Source organism: Chionomys nivalis, chromosome 16, assembly GCF_950005125.1.
Source record: "Chionomys nivalis chromosome 16, mChiNiv1.1, whole genome shotgun sequence".
Taxonomy (NCBI): Eukaryota; Metazoa; Chordata; class Mammalia; order Rodentia; family Cricetidae; genus Chionomys; species Chionomys nivalis.
This window is the reverse complement of record NC_080101.1, coordinates 54,378,862-54,399,768: the sequence shown is the minus strand read 5'-3', so window position 1 is coordinate 54,399,768 and position 20,907 is coordinate 54,378,862. Positions and strand designations below refer to the sequence as shown.

Below are 20,907 nucleotides of genomic sequence, written 5' to 3'. Positions count from 1 at the left end.
AAAAGTAGTGTAACATGATAGGTGAAGAGTTTTCTAAAGGAAAATAAAATAAAAGTGAGTTTGATAAAACTAACATATGCTGGTGGCATATAACATGTTTGATATTCTCTTCTATCACATAATATACAATCTCTCAATTCTTAGCATCATCATTTATGCTATGATGATGCTATTTACAGGTAAAGTGACAGAGATACAACAGAGCTAAGTAGGCTAACAAAAGACACTTCTTATGTATTAAATATCTTATGAAAAAGCAAACGCTTTTACAAGTGGCTTCAATTTCTCTATGAGACAGAATCTTAAAGAAGGGAGCAATCCTATTTGAGCATGAAGGATGCACTGAAGAGGAAAAGGCATGAGGTTTGGAGCAGATACCTCAACAGTATAGAGGATTCTTGGTGGAGCTATAGACTAGGGACAAGTCTGAAGAACCTAATGCCTGTCAAAAAAATGATGGGCATTCTCCAGGGAGAACTGTAACCAGAACACAAATGAGAGAAAAGCTATATATATATATATATATATATATATATATATATATATATATATATCGAGGAAAGTTATAATTAGACTTGTACAAAATGTCCTTATTAAATCTAGCTCTGAGAACAAGGAATACACCCCAGTTTTTTTTTTAAAACAAAGGATAATGTGTATTTGGGGGTAAAATTCCCAGAAGATTATGCTTTATAAGTCTTGACTGCATTTTGAACAATTTAACTGTCTTCCAATCCTCAACAAATGATCAAGCAATTTGACTTATTCGCAAATTACTTTTCTGAAACAATCTCTAAGTCTCTGCATTTTCATTTTTTGTATTACCCAGTTTTCTTGCTTGCTCTGATACCTGCATGAAAATTACCTCCATTTTATCTATGTCTAAACACCTGCTCATTTTAGAAATATTTGAAGTATTTGTTGCCTGTTCAGCTCTTTTGTAATTATAATCATTACCTTGCTGTCTGATATTTTTCTTTCCATTTATGAAATTCATAGTTCTCCTCTTATTCAAAGTTTCTCTTGTTATAATATTTCTAAATAAATGACCATTTTCCTAAAACAAATAGCTACATGATTAGGTGTCAGTTTCTGCTAATAGCCACTGACTTAAACTGATGTCAGAAAGTCAAATTTAGAAAACTAAGGTTGACCATAATCGCTCATTTAGAAAAATTGTACAACAAAGCATGCGTGTAAAAGTGAAATGGTCTTTTGAAACTGATTGATTTTAATATGTTTATGGGAAACAAATAAGTTCACCAGCAGGGAAAAAAAACCATACTAACAGTAACATTTTACAGAATGTTATCAAAGCACAGTACATTTTCACAGAAACAAATATATCACCACCGTAGGACGACACTATTGGAAGGTTTATACACAAAGCCATTTGCCACTATGAACACCAGTGGTAATAAAATGTAACACATCAGTTCATCCTCATTAGACTTTTTATTATACTTCCTGGCCTGCAGGAGTACTTGCCAGGATACAAGAGAAAGCCATGTGAACTCAGTCCTAAGAACGCTAGCAAGCTCAGGCAGCCACGCTACCCTCTAGCTACTACATGATCACCAGGCGTGTTCTCAACAATACACTTGGACTTTACCCCACATACAACCGAGGCCGTTCCAGGGGAACCAAATATTTTCACTTGGAAATTAAAAGATTATTTTATACAAAATAACAAGTGCAACATCAGGACTTAATATTCTGCATAATACCAGTTAACAGAAGAGAAAAACGGCCCAGTCTTAAAGGGAAAGACAGAGATTTCAAGTAGGTAAGAATGTAGAGGACTGGCAAAAGAGTGACTTAAATGTTTCCTTCAGTTTTAGGGTTGTTTGCTTTCCAATGCACCAGATAATTCTCTAAGGCCGTTCACATTCACTGTTTGGAGTCACTTTATTAGTGGCATATACAAAGCACCATATAATATAATATACGAAACGTAGAACATTACAACTATGTAATAAACTGTAGTAATAACTGCTAAGAAAATATAGCAATATTCAACACAGGATTTCTAAAACCGTTAAATGTTCAATATTTTCCCCAAAGCTAATGTCCCATGTTTTATTTTATAGACTTTGCCTCTCAAGAGTGACACGCATTTGCACTCCAGAGGTGGGCTGGCAATACTTGCTTTCTTCTGTACAGTTACAGTTCTATACAAAACTCAGAATCGTGGCATGTGACACAGTCTTTCCAATTCCTTTCCAAGAGTTCCCTGTCACACAACAGCAAAGACCCGGAATGCCTTTCCTCCTGTAGGGTTCTGTAAACTGCAAGAGCACAAAAGATACATTGAGGTCATCTGTGCATATAATCCTCCCCATCAATCATTCTCTCTGAGGACAGGCAAGCAAGTAGCTCCATGAATCCAGATGGCCCAATTGTGTCAGACTGCCGTAATTTACACTTACTGGGAAGCTCCGGGGAGGATGACATAATCCTCTAGATCTTGCTTGCTGACTGGACTGAAAGTTTACTAAAGAAACTTGAGATGCTTAAAAGGAAGGAGAGCAGCCGCTACATAGTTCACAGGACCTGAGGCATGCTTTCACACATTGCTACCTTAGACTCTAATACAGCAAAGTTAGGCTGCTATTTCCTTAGCAGTAGAATTTATATTTTCAATTATAAATTCTAATGCCATCACACAGTTTAGGTCATAGCATCGATAGTTCTCAAAATTTTTTTCTAATGAAATTTAAAGTTCAAACTGGAAAGCCCTAATATTTCCTCACTAAAATGGAAATAAAGTATCTCATTCTCTCCCTCTCTCTCTCTCTCTCTCTCTCTCTCTCTCTCTCCTCTCTCTCTCTCTCTCTTCTCTCTCTCTCTCTCCCTTCCTCACTCTCTCTCTCTCCCCCCAGTACCATTTTGAGCTATTTTTATTTTAAAGCATAGTGAAAGCAATACAGAACCAAATATTTTTATTCTAAATACATATCTTATTTGCATTTTACATGAAATTTTGTTTTGTAATAATTAAAATAAACTTAAAGATGAACACATTGAATATTGCTAAGGACAAATTGAAATTCCTTTCTATACATATTCTTACACAATGAGTAGGGAGAGGACCTTAGCGGGAGGAAATGACAACGCTTGTGCAGAAGACCGCACAGAACGCGCCCACTTGCCATGCCAGGTCTTCAGACACACACAAAAGCAATCTAACACCACCTTTCCTTTTGCAGGACACAGCTAGAAGTCCTGGGAAGTGTTTGTGTCTGAAGTGTGTCTTTGTCCATAGTAATATCTAGAGCAAATCTGCATCTCTAAACTTACAGAACAAGAGTTAATCGTAGTGATTGACTGTTACATGACCTTGGGTATAATAAGTACTTAACCAATTTGAACCTCAGCAAACACATATATAAATTAGGGTTCAGAAATATATTCTTTAGCTGAAGTATCCAGCAGACACAGTGAAAGTGCTAGGACATTCACAGTAATTAAAAATCAAATGCTATCCTAGTTCGGGTAGCCTGTCACATCAAAACAACAGTTTTAAGTGTGAGGACTAAATGAAGTTCACTTAGACTGGAAAAGCTATGTTGGAGTTTATAACTCGGGGACCTGTTTTTTTATGTTCCACCTGCTTAGGAAGGTCATGAGCCAAGCTTTAGAAAGTCACCTTCTCAACCATGGCCTCCTGGTATCATCCCATCAGAAAGCAGACAGTGTGTGTCTGAATTGGGGATGGCAATCTGGACTTTACTGTCTTAGAGTTCTTAGAGAAACTATTGGAGACCTGAATCTTCTGCTATGATTTGGAAGCATGATTCAGGAAATAGCTAAAATGTAGACTTCTGCACAAATAAATGGAACTTCACATTTGTTCCATAAATATTGATGATTTTAGAAATTCATCGAAAGCTCATTTCTTTTAACATTTATTAATAGTTCATAAAATAAGTAGATAAATTTTCCCAAGTCGTAAAAATATGTCACACTAATGAGCTGAACAGCAGAAAATAGCCTGAAAGAATTCATTTACATCACACTAAGTATCCAAGTTCTAATGAAAAAGAGAATTTATTTCTAGGGAAACTAAGACTTATTGTTTTGGTCAAATACTTTGTCAGATAACTGGATTAGAGAAGTACTCAGTGCCTTGCACACCTAGAAAGAATTAAATATGAAAACTAATCTAGAAAATCTGAAAGAGGATGAAGGAAATTTCCTTTTTATAAGATCAATTAACAAAAGAGCGGTTCTCTGGGTAATCCGATTTTCATGTTGCTCTTTCATAAGCCTGCAGGAGACAGCCACCTCTGGTACTTCATCCCAGAAGGACCAGAAACCATGCAAGGATTCAAAGGAAACACACTATTCAGCCACTCAGACACCACTCGAAGAAGAGCTATAAACAAGCAAACAACAAGACAGACCACCAATTAAAACATAAAGTGATGCTTATCTTGCTTGACCTTACCTTTCTGAGAAGATTCCATTTTGAAAAGAAGCAGTGTACATCTTTCTCTTGTCCACAGGCATGACGTCCACGTAACCGCCGTGGTTTCGAACCACCCCAGCATGCACTGCCGCTCTGCAGATACTTGAGAGCTGCAGAAGCAAAGACAATACACCATTAGGAAGAACTCCCCTGCTGGACTTGCCTAGCCCATGCTTCTAGTCTGAGGTCTTCAACATCTATCTGTGCAGCCAGTGAACAGCTGATGTGTAATGTTTCACACACAAAGGAGTGTTTGGGAAGTCACACATCAAACCGATTCTCAGCAAGTCTGAATGCAGAGGCTAAATGGAGCTGGCATAGTAAAACCTCTGCACCACTTAATATTGGAAACACCTGCCCTGTTTAGGAAACAGAGTTTTATGACCAAGGCAACACAAGGCAAATGAACTTTTCATTCTTCAAATGGTATTTTCCATTCACAAGTCTCAGCCTTGAGACATACATGAGGAAATGATCACAACATGGAGGAGATAATCTCACATCCAGATTTTACTTATACACAACTCAATCATGGCTCTGTCCATATCTAAGAGCCATTTGCCAGAATGCGTGAAATGGAGATGCATTTGCCCCAGCGAAAAGAATCTATGTCACAGCTATGTTACGGTGCCATGCTCATACACTCAGCTACAAAATCCAAGCTAAAGAGAAAGTCTATGGTGAAGAAGTCTTATTTAATGTTTCAGGTCTAAATTTCCAATGTTTAAAACCACTGTCTTCCAAAGTCAAAGTCAAATCCTTTTCTTGGACCATGGAAGTCTTTCCTGGATCCAAGCATTGGCTTCAATCAAGTTGCTCTATGGTAACGTGTCAGTAGCTGGGAATTGAGGCAATACAACACAGGATGCACATAAATTATTTCAGCACCCCAAAATCCATTTCACCACCCTGCACTCTTTCTGCAGCCTGTGGCAGGTCTCCATTGGTTATATCATGCATGGTTTTATAAGGATTTAAAGGTTCACACAAGTGTGTGTGTCTGACCTGACCTGGTTTTATCATGGTGTTCTGAACTCTGTGGCATCCGTCAGTACTGATTAGCTCCAAGAGCCTGAAGGCCAGGGTTTCTAATCCTTCTGTTTTTGCTCTGTTACAAACTGCTGTCTGTCAAACACTGTGTATCCTCCCTCTGAGGAGGAGGCATCTCACTCAGCAGGTTAAAGTCCAGACTGCATTGCTCACTGTATCCAGGACAGACAGATGCTGCTCAGAATAGTTTAAATTAAAAGTAATTCTCTGTAGATTTCAGTAATTCCTCTTGTTTTATTAAAGTAGTATAATCGGCACTTTCTCCTCAAGGCAATGAAAATGCTTGCATATGACATTCACGAAAACCCAAGTTCTGTAGATGTTTTCAGAGGACTGTTTTGCTTGCCACTCTTACGGAGTCCAAAGGTAATTTTTTTATCCATATTTTAAACGACTATATTATTGAAATGATTCTTTTCATCTGTGAATACAGTGGAATTTTGAACCCATGCAGAATTAATATGGTTTGTGATAAACTACAAAAGACGTCCATAGTAGCAAAATATACACTATACTTCTAGCTCTGTAGGCAGAAAGAGTGCAGCATGGAGGGAAGCCAAAGTGGCAGGAGGAAGCTGGCTGATTCCTCCACACCTTTCCACACCAACTTTAACTGAGAGACAACACACTTTATGGGAGCTGAGAAGATTGGCAGGTATCGTTTACAGATCTGCTTTTCCTGCGTGACAGGAATCTTCCAACTCACTCTAGCTAACAACACATATCACCCACATCCTTCGCAGACAGAAGACTAAGATCCTCTTAGGGTGAAAGTTCTAGCAATACCCTAACTAGCAAGAGATGCCTTAAAGACAGAATAGTGGGGGATAAATTTTGAAAGACTTTCATCAGACATGACTAAAATGAGAAATTTTGGAAATTAAGGAGAAAAGGCTGTAAGGAATGATTTTTTTTTGCACGCTCTGTGTCCTGACTGATCATAGCTTGGCAGACAAACGCAATGCACCCCCTGCCTTCAAGGAACCTGCGGATGAATCAGAACAGAGGTCCAAGGCCTGCTAACAGCTGTGAGCAGAGTCATAGTGGGAAGAAGGATGACACTGACTGCAGGAGGGGCCACTATGGACCTCACAAAGACAGTGATGATGACTGAGATATAAAGAGCACCATCATGACGAAACTTCTTCAGAAACGACTATGAGGATGGGCAAATTCCTGGCACCCGTGGGACATTTAAAGAAGAACCAAACCCGAGGCTGGAGGCTTAGCAAGGACATCAAAAGCAGAGTTGAACTAGGGAGAATTTGGAATGAACAGAATGTGATAAGAGAAGTGAGGTGAAGTCCATAATCCAACCACCTTACACAACTAATGTTCTAGAATATTCCACTGAACATGTACATGAAGAGGAAACTTTCCCCATGTGTTTTTGTAACTCTAGTTTTGAAATCTTCAGTTCTTTCCAAATATCCACTGGATAAAATCTGAGTTCATCAGCACACAAACGCAGAATCTCCATCTATCACCCCCCCCCCCCCCGGTTCTCACAAGCGTCTGTTCTCTGCCCAGAGCTCACCAGTGCTGTCTCTTGTGCACATTGCATCTACTCTTACCACATATCTTGCTAGATTTCATTCCTATTGCAGAACAATTTCTCTACGGCCCCCTAGCTACCTGTGCTACAAAACCCACTTGCAATGTGTGAGGCCATCGCTGCTGGGGTTTCTTTTCTGACCACGCTAAATTCACATGTTACAATGTGCTAACAGATAGCTCCCTTCCATGCACATTTTAATACATTATCTAGTTTTGGCCCTTAATTATTTGTCTAGTGCCTCTTTGGCAGTGAGCATATGATGCATATATTTGACAAATTATTAACATTTAAGACATAAAAGAACCAAAATAAAGACTGAAGACAAGCAAACTGCATTTTACTTCCCAAGAATGCCTCCAGGTTCTCTTGTTAAATGTCTGATAAATGGGCAAGACATGAGTGAAACTTAGCCAAATAATTATATATGCATATTTTTATATCTTCGTTTTCAGTGACATTGATGATTAGCTCTTCTGAAAATATGTGTACTAGGTCAGAACCAGCCCTGACTCTATTTAGAGCATTTATACACATCTAAATAAGTATGCATTTATAAACACGAAAACATTGGGAGCCATACAAAGTAGCATACTTACATCAGAATAAACTCTGGATCCAATTACACGAGCATAATGTGGGTTTGCCTGCATACAGTTGCGAGGACAGTACACTCTGAAAAAAATAAAGACCTGAAGTAAGCTGGTGAATTCAGTGTTTCTTAGTAATAAAACCAAAACTCTATATCAAAATAAATCAACAATGCAGGCCCTGCTTACCCTAATCTCCTGAGACAGATCAATTATGCAGACCAGCAGCTGGCACAGTGCCTTCTTCTAGTTACTTCCAGGTTTGAACAAAGATATGTATTTTGTTTTTGTTTTGTTTTTTAATTTACACAGAAGCCTTCTGCCTTGGTAACTCAGAGGAGAAAGACACTTGAACAAAAACCTCTGGATCTGAGTTTGGAGCTCAGTGTGAGCAGAATTCAGTGAACGGACGGCGTGGGGAATCCCAGGGACTGCCCGTACGACACAGCGTGCCTCCTAACTCGCTGCTCTTCTCTGCACTTATATCTTTGGTGTCTTGTTCACATTCATGGGCTTAGTTTCATCTACAGTTAATATCCAAATTTCCATCTCTAGCTGGAACTTCTCTGCATTTCCACTGTGAATCCCTACCACTTTCTCAGCACTTAGCGTACATCTAACCGATAGCTCAAGCTTATCTGACATGGAATAAAAATATCTCTCATTAAGTCCTTTCCATGTGTGGGCTTCCCATCACAACACAGTACAATTCCATTGTTGCACAACTTCTGCCAAAGCCTCTATTGTGCCTTGGTTCCTCTTTCTCTTTTACCTTATGTTCAACTGGGCAGGAATTCTTATCAGTCATACTTAATACGACCAAGATCAGGGCTTCCTGAAAGAACTTAAACCACGGTAAGTACAGCTATGATCAGCCGCTGTGTAACTTACAGAAACACCCTCTCCCATGACCTCACCTGACTTGGTCCTCTCCAATCGGGTTACTCATATTTAAACTAAAAGATGCAAGTCCAAATATGCCATTTATCTCTGATTGTTCCAAAGACTTTTTTCCTCGCTGAAAATAAGTGAGCAGATCCTTGCGATATGTTTTGCATGTTTGAGAAATGAATATGTGGCTCTCTTCAACCTGCATTCCCAGTTCCAGTTAGGGGTAGTTATTCCTCAGACACACAAAACATGCTCCGTGCTCATGCCTCAGGGCCTTTACAATTCTCCCCTCTCAGCATCAGATGTTCTTTCTTCAGACAGCCTACTACCATAGAGATATCTGATTGGCTAGGCTCATTTTTTTAAAAGCTTCCAAAAGCTTTCTGTTTTTAAATTGAAACATTCCCGTCCATAATAATTAAATCCATCTCTGGAATTCAAGAAACCATCAACTAATAATTAAAAAGAAAATAACCAATTACTTCTTCTCCGCTGATATTCTATCTGTCTCTGTCGCTGTGTGTGTGTGTGTGTGTGTGTGTGTCTCCCTCACACCCCATACAGGCACTTAAAGGAAATATAAACTAAAACTGAGAAAACATCATTTTATATAGTACATGAGACTTTCAACATGATAACCATAAGAAAGTCCCTTAAATATAATCACATCCATGAATTTTCTACTAGTATTAATAAAAAAAAAAAGATCTGAATCTACCCTTACCAATTTAGATAGATCGTCCTCAAGAAACAGATGTAGTAGTTCTAAAATTTGCATAGTATCATACAATATTTTATACTGTGTACACGTCATAGTATATGTAAGTCAGAACCATTTAAACAAAAGTAAGAAATGACAAAGTTTTGGAGGGTTGGTTATTATAAAAGAACCTCTCTGGAGTTTCTGAGAACTGAAACATGTCCCTGCTGACAAGAAAGGTTCTCATTGAATGTGAAAACTGCTGGGCATTCATTCTCCTCCCATAGCTGTCAAACCCTCGCCCTAGGCTCAGGCTGTGTGTACAAACAGCATCTTATTCTTAGCTGGCATTTAGCCTGCAGAAGGTCAGAGGCCACAGTTCCAACTTGATCTCCTTTCTACTTAGATAAGTTCATGTGAAAGACAGATTGGGAAGGCTGCTTGCTCGGCTATTTCAGTATCATTACTGAGAAGCGGTGATCTAGTAACCAGTCCGTCACTCACACTTGCCTGTATGCTCTGAACAAAAGTGCTACCGACTCATTTCGGGATTAAACGTGCATTTACAGGTCTGTTTCCATTTAAGGCATATAAGGTTTCCATTAGTATTGAGTAATAATTATTTATTATCCATTTAATAATTATTTATTTCATCATTTACTTTGGGTTGCCCTGCCAGATATGAAATCTCTGAGGACATATTTCCTCATATTCCTTTTGGGGTAAGTTCTTTGAAAGGATACAGGATTGTTATGTCTATATGCAAACTCAATTGTCCATACTACATCTCAAAATGAGAGACTTCCCACAGATAAAAAAAAATGAAGAATCCTATTCAAATCTTATTGGCATTATTTTCATTTACCAGTTGCAATTATATTCTGCAAATTTAGGAGCTAGGTTGCAATGTTAAAATATTCATTGTGTTGGTTTCTGTGGAAGAACTTGTCACAGAATGAATGTTATTGTTAACCCCACATGTATCTGTTGAAGTCCTAATCCACACTGCTATTTGGAGATAGGCAGGGCCAATATGGGTGTAATTTGGCTAAATAAATTATTAATTGAAGTTATTAAAATTGGATTTTGGATTAATGGTCTTGCAATAAAGGTAGATAAGAAAAAGCTCTTCCCACCACGTAAAGCTGCAAAGAAGGTGGCCGTCTACAAGCTAGAGAGAGAGCTGTATCAGTGACCACATCAGTAGCACCTTGGTCTTGGGCTTCTTATCTTCAGCAATGTGAGAAATAAACTTCTTATGTATATACCAACCAGTGTGATATCTTATTATAGTAGTACATGGAAACTCTTTGTAGATCAAATGAACACATGATTGCATGTGTAAGTCCTGAGACCAGGGACTGACCAAAACTTGGAGAAGGTACAGTAGGAATACTTGGGTACATGTAGTATGTCATGTCTTGCTGCTCCTTCTAGGAAGGAATTCTAGATCATACAAAATTCTAAACCCTAAAAGAACCAGAATTTCAGATAAAAACAGGTATCACAAGACCAAAGTCATACCCATTAAGTGACTATGTAGGTGCATGCACAATTATATTTTATATATACATATGTATATATATATATATTATATGTAATATGCACATAGCTATCCTTATTGCATGGATGAGAGAATGTGAAAAGCCTTACCTTGGGCAATGTGAGGCAGGCTTCTGAAATGGACAGAGCTGCTCCACTGTAGTCTCACAAGTCACAGCTTGAACTGAACAATTAAAGCCAAAACAAATGAATCCATTTGAAGGGAAGCAAACCATACATGGTAAGAAGACAAATAAGAATGGAACACTAACCTGTTACTTTGGACACCGTGAAGGAATTAGCAGAATGATATTTGCTGCAGACGAAAAGGAAATGTCAGTCATTTGCTTATGGATATTAGCAGCAATGAAACCGCTGATACTGCTCAGGTCTTTGTCTTCTCAACATTTTTATTAAAGTGCCTGAACAAATAGTGTAAGTCCACATCACTGACTTCACAATAAACCTATACACTAATGGCCTTTGTTTCCAGAATGAGCTAAGCCTTTACAATAATCAGTATAAGACAAAAAAGACTGAAAAATGACAACTGCCTTAAAGGGGCAGTGGTTATTCAATTATTAACTATTGTTAAAGTGTCTACTGTAAATGAATGAACATCTTCTTATTGTATGAATCATGCAGAAAAGAAGGAACATAACACTATGGATATCATTCTATATTAAAATTTTAACTTGTTTACATACACTCACATTTTGAAATCGTCATTTGTTATTGTGAGATAACTAATTTGCAACATTATTTCAACATGGCTCACCCTTTAAATTGCTTGCTTAGTATTAAAGATGTAAAACCTTAACATTCTTTTGTTTCTACCAGTTTCAAATTCAATATTTAATATTGTTCATTTATAATGTGATCCTACAAATCAACAACTTCTGTCTTCACAAAACCAACAAAATGGATCACACTTCATATTTCATTAGCATTTCTATAGCAGACACCCAAAAATGAAGTTGAAGATAGAAAAACTGCCCCTCAGTGCAACATCAACCAGTGTCTGCTTCACTAATGACTATTGTTTATTTATGATGATTTATAAATTTTGCTAAGTGAATAAGCCAATAGCATTGTACTAAAAAGAGACAGAGCCAATGACTACAAGCACACAACTGTACACATAACAAGTCGGAACATTAATTTGCAAGAAACACTCTACCAGATTACTTTTTAAAATTATAAAATCCATTGTTTGTTGTTTTCTTTTTTCAAGACAGGATCTAACTATGTAGCTCTGCCTGTTGTGGAACTCACTGTGTAGACCTGGTTGGCTTTAAACTCACAAAGATCCAATTGCTTCTGCCTCCCAAATGCTAGAATTAAAAATATACACCTCTACACCCAGCAGTGAATTCCAATTTAATCTGTGAAACTTCACCCAAGTGTACACTTACAAGGAAAGTCTACGGTATGATTCCTAAGGAAAGTTTTTTGTCTGGAGTTCAATGTTCTTTCACTTAGGACGAAAGGCACCACACGAAGATGTTTCAAAAGACTACACTTTCTATTTTAAATCACATTTAAAACTTTTCATGTTTCAGAATGACATACATTATACTAAATTTGAGAAACACTTAAAAAGTGAATCAAAGTTCTTCATGTGTTTAAATTGCACCTGCATGAAAGAACCATGCAGCGAATTAGCCTTCTTCGGGGTATTTCTGACATAGCTGAACAATGTATGGCTTAATCTCAAAATTTGGCTATAGTTAAAAATCTTTTTGCTTGCTCTGTAAAAAAGTTTTGCCTATATGTATGTATGTTCTTTGTATGTATGTTTGGTTCCTGCTAATTCCACAAGATGGACTCAAATCCCTGCCACTGGAGTTACAGACAGTTGTAAGCTACCACGTGAATGCTGTGAACCAAACCTGCATCTGCTGAAAGAGCTAAAAACAATGCTTTTCACCTCTGAGACATCTGTCCAACCCTGCGAGCTCACTGTAAATTTGCTTTCACTTATGGAATTTCTGACAAGTCAGAATTTTACTGTTCTTAAGCAAAATGATTCAGCTTTGAATTCGTAGGCTTTCCCCATCTTTTTATCTGTGGAAAGTTTAAGATAAAATGAACTTTGAAAATTAGCAACTGTTCTCCCATAAATTCTTCTATAATTGGGTCAAAAGATATGTTAGCCCGTTATTACAACTTCATTTCATCTGATAGAAAAGATCACTCAGGTTCTTACCCAACTGTTTGAACGCCATTCCTGTTGGATTTGATGAAGTAATGCTTTCTTCCTTGCCTAGTGATATCGACCCATCCGCCTTCATTGTCTATGATCCCATAGTGGATGGCAGCTCGACAGATACTGGATTGCTTTCAGAGAAGGAAAAGGCACAGGGTGTTAAAGAATGGAAGCTCTGCCTGATGGAGCAAATTACACTGTATATGACTCTAACATGAATAAGCATTTCTGAGAAACAATCTACATTTAGTATAAGTTGTATGTTCATCATTGAGAATAGATGCCATATGAAAAGACTGTATTCCCAAATAATTCTCACTTCCACTCACCATATCATAGTGTACACTCCCAATGACTTTAGCTTTACTGTCCAAGCAGCCTGCCGGGCACTCGTACCTAAACGACAGGCAGAAGAAAGAAATGTTAGTTTCTCTACACACAGAATGCAAACACTTCCTTTGTCTTGTCAGCTGATGCTGAGATTCACAGTGATGCCGAGACTCACAGTGATGCCTACCTGTTACAGGTGGTCCCTTTACACTGGTCCCGCAACCTTACTTCACAAGAAACAATCTGAGCTAAAAATAAACAAAAATGCCAAGTTAGTTTTAATAACTCAAAGCTTCTAAAATGGGTTTTATGCATTATTAAAGCTTGCAGGGGTTTTGTTTCAGATTTTGTTTGTTTGGTTTTGTTTATTATTTTTGTGGGTTTTTTTTTTTTTTTTTTTTTTTTTTTTTTTTCTGAGACAGGGATTCTCTATGTAGCTTTGGTGCCTGTCCCGGAACTCACTCTGTCGGCCAGGCTGACCTCATACTCACAGAGATCCACCTGAATCTGCTTCCTGAGTGCTGGGATTAAAGGCATGTGTCACCAACACCCAGCTGAAACATGCTTTTTATATTCTGAAAACATGCAGGTAAAATGTGGGCAGTTATCACCCGTGCAAAGCATGAGCAGCTGACACGTGATGAGGGTCTTACACATCTGCTGTGTGCTGATGACTTCATTTCTGTTACTATCATCTGATCTCGTCCGAACGTGCGTGTCATGGACCTGAGCCTGTTGCCGTTCAATTTCATTGGTTTCTTCTTCGCGAGGCGTGTAATACCTGTCTGACCCTTCTGTCAGAGGGAAAAGATTAAAAAATATGGATTTTACTTATATGAGCACAAATTATTAGTCAATGCTTCTCTATACCTGTTTAGTAATTTAAAACTAGAAGCACAGTACTTTTTGGGCACAGGTTTTGACACAAGTTTATGGTTCTGTGTACCACACTGAAGTGAAGTACACAAGATAGCCTTTAAACCCTTATTTTTTTATTTTATTTTATTTTATTTTATTTATTTATTTATTTATTTATTTATTTTTGTGTGTGTGTGTGTGTGTTAGTGCCTAGCTAATATTGGGAGGACTCAGCTCTAATCTTTTTACAGTATGGTATCCATGTTTTCTTTTTATTAAAATGCCTGAAGCTGACCTTGTTATATAGTAACATCAGGGGTTAGGAAGTGCATGTTTCTCTCCCACAGGAAGCCCACATTACTCTCCCACAGGAAGTCTGCATTTCTCTCCCACAGGAAGTGCACATTGTCCCCTTAAAGGATGGGCATATCCTTGCTATCTGTTACAGCATCAATTTCCAGAATTTTTATTTCTTTTAGGATAACTTCAAAACACAAAAAATTTATCTTTAAATTAGAGGACAGTTTCAAGCTTGGAATTTGAACTCACCCCCATCCCTGGTGTGGACTATGTCAAGAGCCCATCTGTGTCACTCTCCTGCCCCTGGTGTGAACTATGTCAAGAGCCCATCTGTGTCACTCCTCTGCCCCTGGTATGGACTATGTCAAGAGCCCATCTGTGTCACTCCTCCGCCCCTGGTGTGGACTATGTCAAGAGCCCATCTGTGTCACTCTCCTGCCCCTGGTGTGGACTATGTCAAGAGCCCGTCAGTGTTGTGTTGTAAAAAGGTACTTGTTTTCACTTGTGTCCATAAACTCAGAACTTAGAAGAAAGGTGTGAATATAGAGGAGTGTCAGTTTTACGAGGAGTACACCAATCACTCATGAAGGGCAGAGAGGGTGTAACTTTGGGAGTGGAATCTACCAAGACCATCACAGAAGGAAGACACGCTGAAAAGTGGCTGGGAATTCAGACAGGAACATACAATATGGAAGCAGAATGGCTGTTTCCTGTCTACTCATTGCCACTAAGGAACATTCAGTCAATAAGGAAAGCAAAGGCATGTCTCTCCATGAGCACTGAGCATGGTTCAAGACTATGTATATGCATGATTTGCATTAAACCAAAAAATGCAAAGCAGAAGGTAAAATGTGACCAAAAGGATGTCCAAGTTCATGACTTTTCACAAATATTTGTCATATGCATATCCACAGGCATTATTAATAAGGCATTATATTTATATTTACATGTTTTCAAGAGAGAGTTTCAGCTATTCTAGGCTGGCCTTGACTTGCTGAACAGTTGAGGGTGTTTGAACTCCACCTTCCTAGTGCTGAGATTAAAGGTGAATACTACCACTCCTGTGCTAGGGCTGCAACTAGTACCTGAGTCTTATATTTACATGTTAAGACTTCAAATATACTTGAGGGCACAGATTTTATAAGTTGCACAGTATGGCTGCACTTTTAAAATTGTTTTGGCATATGAAATATAGTCTATGGTGAGAAATGGAGATGCATTCTGACTCATGGTTCATGGATCAGTACAATACACAGAGACAAACTTTTGTCCAAACCCTCAAAGAACTGAAAATGAATTAAGTTAAATTGTCAGATTCTTAAAAATGACAGTTATGGAGAAAACGCTCAAGGACACATTAATATGATCCTTAAGAAATAGATTCTTACTCGGAAGTTACGAGAGGGTTCTAGAAGCAGTTGTCTAAAACCCTTGCTATTGTCCTGTAGGCACATGACCCAGTCATAAGGAGTTCACCACAATAATCTTTTTAAAATAGTTTGAAAATAATTATTCATACTTAAAATTATTCCCTCAAAAAGCTTGAATTAGAACTCTATAAAGCATTCATGTGATAGCTAATGTGGGTTTAGACTTCTTTTCAATTTCTCGATGCTGGAGATTCCACCGAGCACCTCCAGCACCAACATGAGCCAAACACTAGCCTTTGACCACACCCCCAAGAATAGACCCCATGATGCAAAGCTAGATAAACAGAGACTTTAAAGTGAGAACTACAGCCACACAACACTGACCTTTGTAGCACAAGTTTTCTCTACAGCCTCCTCCGAAACTGGGTGGGCAAGCAGAGCAAGGTCGGCCATGTTTGTAAGGGGCGTGGCCCCACCAGTTTCCCCTGAAGAAATGATAGAGATGATCCACTCCATTAAAACATCTGATAGCATTACTAAGATATTACAAACATCACTATAGAAACATTAGGGGAGTAATATTGCAGACATCTTAGGATATAGGCCTCTATATATTTTAGCTATGAAATCCTTTGGGTCTAGGTTTACATACAGTTAAATGTCTCATTGTTATTACAACTTTCAAAGTAACTTGAATTGAATTCTTTTTTTTTTTTGATTTTTTTTGTTTTTTGTTTTGTTTTTTTTTGAATTGAATTCTATTAAAAATTTAAAAATCAAACATTTACAGAAAAAAATGAATTCAAATGGATATTCGTCTATCTCGTGTAAATCAATAATTTAAGTCTGAGTCTCAGAATTGTTTTGTGAAATTTTAACATAATCATTCAAGTCTTCTTTACACAGGAAAATATATTTGTTTCTCAACTAATGCATAGCTGAAAAAAATCTCTCATCAAAATTACTAAATATTAACTATACTGGTATAATATATGAGGTTGAAAAACATATAAATGTGTTTTATGACTTTAAGGAAGATGGCAGTTTCAAATCTCCCATTCCCTTTGAGCAGTGAAGAATGCACTGAGCAACTACAATCACTGCCATGGGAGATGAACGGAACTAAGCAATACACTCTACGAATATACCTTAACAATGAGAAAAATCAGCCTTAGGAAACTATTTTTACATTCGGAAAACTTTCCACGAGACACCCATGCCTTCTTGCCCACTCACTTGGGAGAGTAATTGCACACCAAGTAGACGGCCTTGGGCCATATCTGTCCCCAGATGTTCATGTTGTGGCACAGATTGATGGCACAGCCTATCCTGCTGCTAGTGGCCCACACCACCTGTGATAGAGAAGAGAGGTTAAGGCGGGGTGGGAGTGAAAAGAGATAGCAGTGCATCAAAGAGAGACCGATGTAGCAGAGCTGTGGCAGCCAAGACTGATCATCCACACTGGAGTGAGAGCTGTCAAACCAGTAGCTTGCCAGAGATCTGGGTTTGGGATTGTTCTTCCATTCATAAAAGAGATTTGCAGGTCAATAGCTCTCTCTGCAATGCAATGTCAGCATTTTCAAAGCACAAACGTACTAAATAATTCAAAACTCTACCTCCAGCTTATGCTACGAACATTTCTATGAAGAAGTTAACTATCCAAAGTAACGGAACTCTGTATATCTCAAATCAGAAGTAAAAGTGGAGTTCTCAGAGGCTCTCCACTCCAGAACTCAGGGCAGCAGTGACCTCTGCCTGTTTGAGCCCACCTTCCTTCATTTTATTTAGAGAATAGGAATACAACCAATACTAAATGTGAACATAAAATACAATATATATTTTTTATATATAACGTACATATTATAAATCTTGCATATATGTAAACAGTAAATGTCAATGGTAAAGCATATTTTGGCATCAAATTGATTAAGAAGATGGCAAACTGCTCCTCTGCCATGTCTATTAGAGCCACAGTAAAATATTTCACATGTAAAGTCATTAAAATCATCTTTTTTTGTTTGTTTGTTTGTTTTTGTTTTTTGAGACAGGGTTTCTCTGTGGCTTTGGAGCCTGTCCTGGAACTAGCTCTTGTAGACCAGGCTGGTCTCGAACTCACAGAGATTCACCTGCCTCTGCCTCCCAAGTGCTGGGATTAAAGGCGTGCGCCACCACCGCCCGGCTAAAATAATCTTTTTAAGGAAGTATTGGGACTTCTGTGATGACAATCACATTCAATAATACAAGAAATACACATGGTTGTATGTTCTTCTCTAGTTCAGGAACTGAATTTGGAGGAGGCAATTGTAGGTCACACAAAGCGTACCTGAGTGTAGTGTGTGCACACGGGGCCAGAGCATCTGAAAGGACAATACGGGTTGCACTCGTGTTCATATGGGTAGCTGAAGTCTCTCACTTCATCATACCACGCTTGCACATGGAATGTTGGGGGTCGATACCTGTTAGAAGAAAAAAACCACAAGAAACAAGAAAAGTTGGGGAAAATATAAAACCAATTTAGATTGGCAAATCTTGACAGAAAGCTCCTTTTGAGTAAGCTTACATATACAAATGACGCAAAAATAATCTAGGAAGTCGGTGACTATTCTGGTAGGATATTGAGTTTCCTTTTTTTTTTTCGATTTGCTCTTTTACTCTCATGTATTAAAGACTAGAAAATTTGCAGTGGTAGACTAATAAACATTTAATTCATAACATTTGTGTTTCCAGGAACAAAAAGCTGTGCTTTCCACTACCTTCCCCAATGTGCTCCCAAATTCTGTCCAATGGAGGGCAGCAGGCTTGCCGGTCCATGTTCCCACAAACATGTTTCAGCCCAGGATTCTGCAGATCTTTCCAGCTCCACATCCCACGTCTACAGGGTACACAGAAGAAAACACAGACATACAATACGCACATTGGACATTTCTTCAAATACAAATTACTGGGTTCTTGTTTTCTTTCCTCTTTATTAAGAAAACACATCAGTCTGGCTTTTTCCTCATCTACCACCCTGAATTTTTCCTTCCTGCTCAACTTCCTTAACTACATATTTCCCTCTTCTAATGAGTCTATACATTTTTAGAATTGTCAGAGTGATCGCAAAGGCATTTACCTGACTCCTCTGCCTAAAGTGTGGCCAACAAAATCCCACAGGTATCTACTATAAGGGCTCCTTATCTAAAGCATGCTATACCTGCAGGGCTTGTCCTGGTCTGAACATCCTTTGGTTATTTGCCAGGAAGACCTCAATCCTTGGCTTTCTATCCTCTATTACCTAACATGGTCTCCCGTTACCTCTCCAACTCTCTCAGAAAGCTCTCCCTGGGCTCTCAAAGCTTTGTTACATTCCTTTCTTTGGCACTATTACCCTGCATGGCAATGTTTATTTACATGTCTACCTCTCCCAAAAGACGATGAGTTGCCTAGAGGTAGTCATGCAACTTCTCTTGGTACCTTTGGCCTATTTTCTGTGTCTGTAATATAGACACAGTGAAAAATAAGTACATGTTACATATATGAAAAAAAATAATGAAACTGATTACAATGAAGTATACACATCCTTATTTATGAAACTCAATGAATGTGACTGGCTCATTTAGAAAATAATTTATAAAGAGTCAAAATACAAATTGATAGTTTAGTAAGTTTCCCAAGTTCTGGGTTTAGTGTTCAAGTTGTTACTGATTAAAAACATGGGCTGTTGTACTAGACACAATATTAAAATCGCAAACCATGTAGAACTGAGTTCTCTGGCCCTTTCAGAACAGAACTCCACAAGACAAATGGACAGGAAAACAGGCCCAGGAATGGAAGATTTGAACAGTTTCAGGGTTGCAGAAGAGCAGACAGAACAAAACAATACATGTAAGTATTTAGACACCTCGAAGTCAATTGTTGACTGAAGGTAAGCTGTCAGGGAAAAGACATGGCAGAGCCATACAGTTACCACAAAGGCATAAGAGAAATGACAATCACGTGTCTGTGTATTCCTTTGGTAGAATGTCACAAGGTTGTAACTTACACAGTAATAGTGGTATGCACACCAAGTACAGTGAAAGAACATACAAAGGCAGTTAGATCTAAAGAAAAATACACAGATTAGTAACTTCAGAAAATTATACAAAACAGTGAGAATCATAAAGAATTCTAGAATTATTAAAACTGGGAGGGACAGAAACAATGAGATGGCTTTTTTTTTTTTTTGAAAGCCATGAATCTTAAAGGCTGAAGGAAAAAGAATGGTGAATTCAACTACAGCAAGACCAAAGAGATTTTAGGAGTAGATGGGTAACCATGCCGCAAAGAGACTGGCTAAGTAACAATACATGAATAAGAGCAATTCTACATCAGGAATGGAGAAATCTGGCCATAGAGGTCAGAAAGTGAATGGAAGGCAAAGTCAATCATGCTGACTCTCCCAGCATTAAGGAGAGTGGTGTTGGAGAAGCTAAGAAAGAGGAGAGTCAGTGTCTAAGGAAAAGTGTTTGCTTTCTGTGATTTTAGAAGCTGAAAGAACCCTAATGTGACCACAGACTGAAAGATTTCTTTAAGAGATCCTCAACCCTCCTACGTACACACACACACACACATACACACACACACAGAGAGAGAAGTGTGTGTGCACACACATGAGCACAAACATGAACACTCTTGCAAGACACTCATATATACACATACATATTCATACACATTCAAATACACAAATGCACAAACATATACAGGGATGGAAATCTTTCTTTATCATCACATATTTTTTATAAATGAATATTTCTTCTCTTTCAATTGTGGATTTGAAATATGTAAAATGCTTTCCCAGTCACAAAGTAAAATTTTGCATTAAGTAAGTATATTCTTAATATAGTATACCTTTATTAGGTATCAGGAATACAAAAACATCTTTACATTCAACTAAAAACTAAAGTGGGGTAAACAATAGTTGTTTTTTACTAAAAACTTTATTTTTACTCTGGATTAATATCAACTATTCCAAATTACCATAGACATCAGAAGTATATGCTGCCAAAATATTAATCAGATAAGT

At 38.0% G+C, this 20,907-nt stretch overlaps 1 protein-coding gene across 1 annotated transcript in view; it reads right to left on the bottom strand.

Annotated features, from left to right (window-relative positions):
• Positions 1–1,276: 1,276 nt before the first annotated feature.
• Crispld1 (cysteine rich secretory protein LCCL domain containing 1) overlaps positions 1,277–20,907 on the bottom strand; it is a 35,195-nt gene continuing 15,564 nt past the window's right edge. Inside the window, exons 3-15 of the mRNA XM_057790691.1 lie at positions 18,620–18,738; positions 18,190–18,322; positions 17,103–17,218; positions 16,251–16,351; positions 13,992–14,132; positions 13,526–13,586; positions 13,338–13,404; positions 13,009–13,139; positions 11,072–11,115; positions 10,911–10,983; positions 7,676–7,751; positions 4,451–4,581; positions 1,277–2,288 (exon numbers count right to left, since the gene is read on the bottom strand). Coding sequence (XP_057646674.1) covers positions 2,237–2,288; positions 4,451–4,581; positions 7,676–7,751; positions 10,911–10,983; positions 11,072–11,115; positions 13,009–13,139; positions 13,338–13,404; positions 13,526–13,586; positions 13,992–14,132; positions 16,251–16,351; positions 17,103–17,218; positions 18,190–18,322; positions 18,620–18,738 — 1,245 coding nt within the window. The 3' untranslated portion in view covers positions 1,277–2,236. The remainder of the gene's footprint in view (positions 2,289–4,450; positions 4,582–7,675; positions 7,752–10,910; positions 10,984–11,071; positions 11,116–13,008; positions 13,140–13,337; positions 13,405–13,525; positions 13,587–13,991; positions 14,133–16,250; positions 16,352–17,102; positions 17,219–18,189; positions 18,323–18,619; positions 18,739–20,907) is intronic.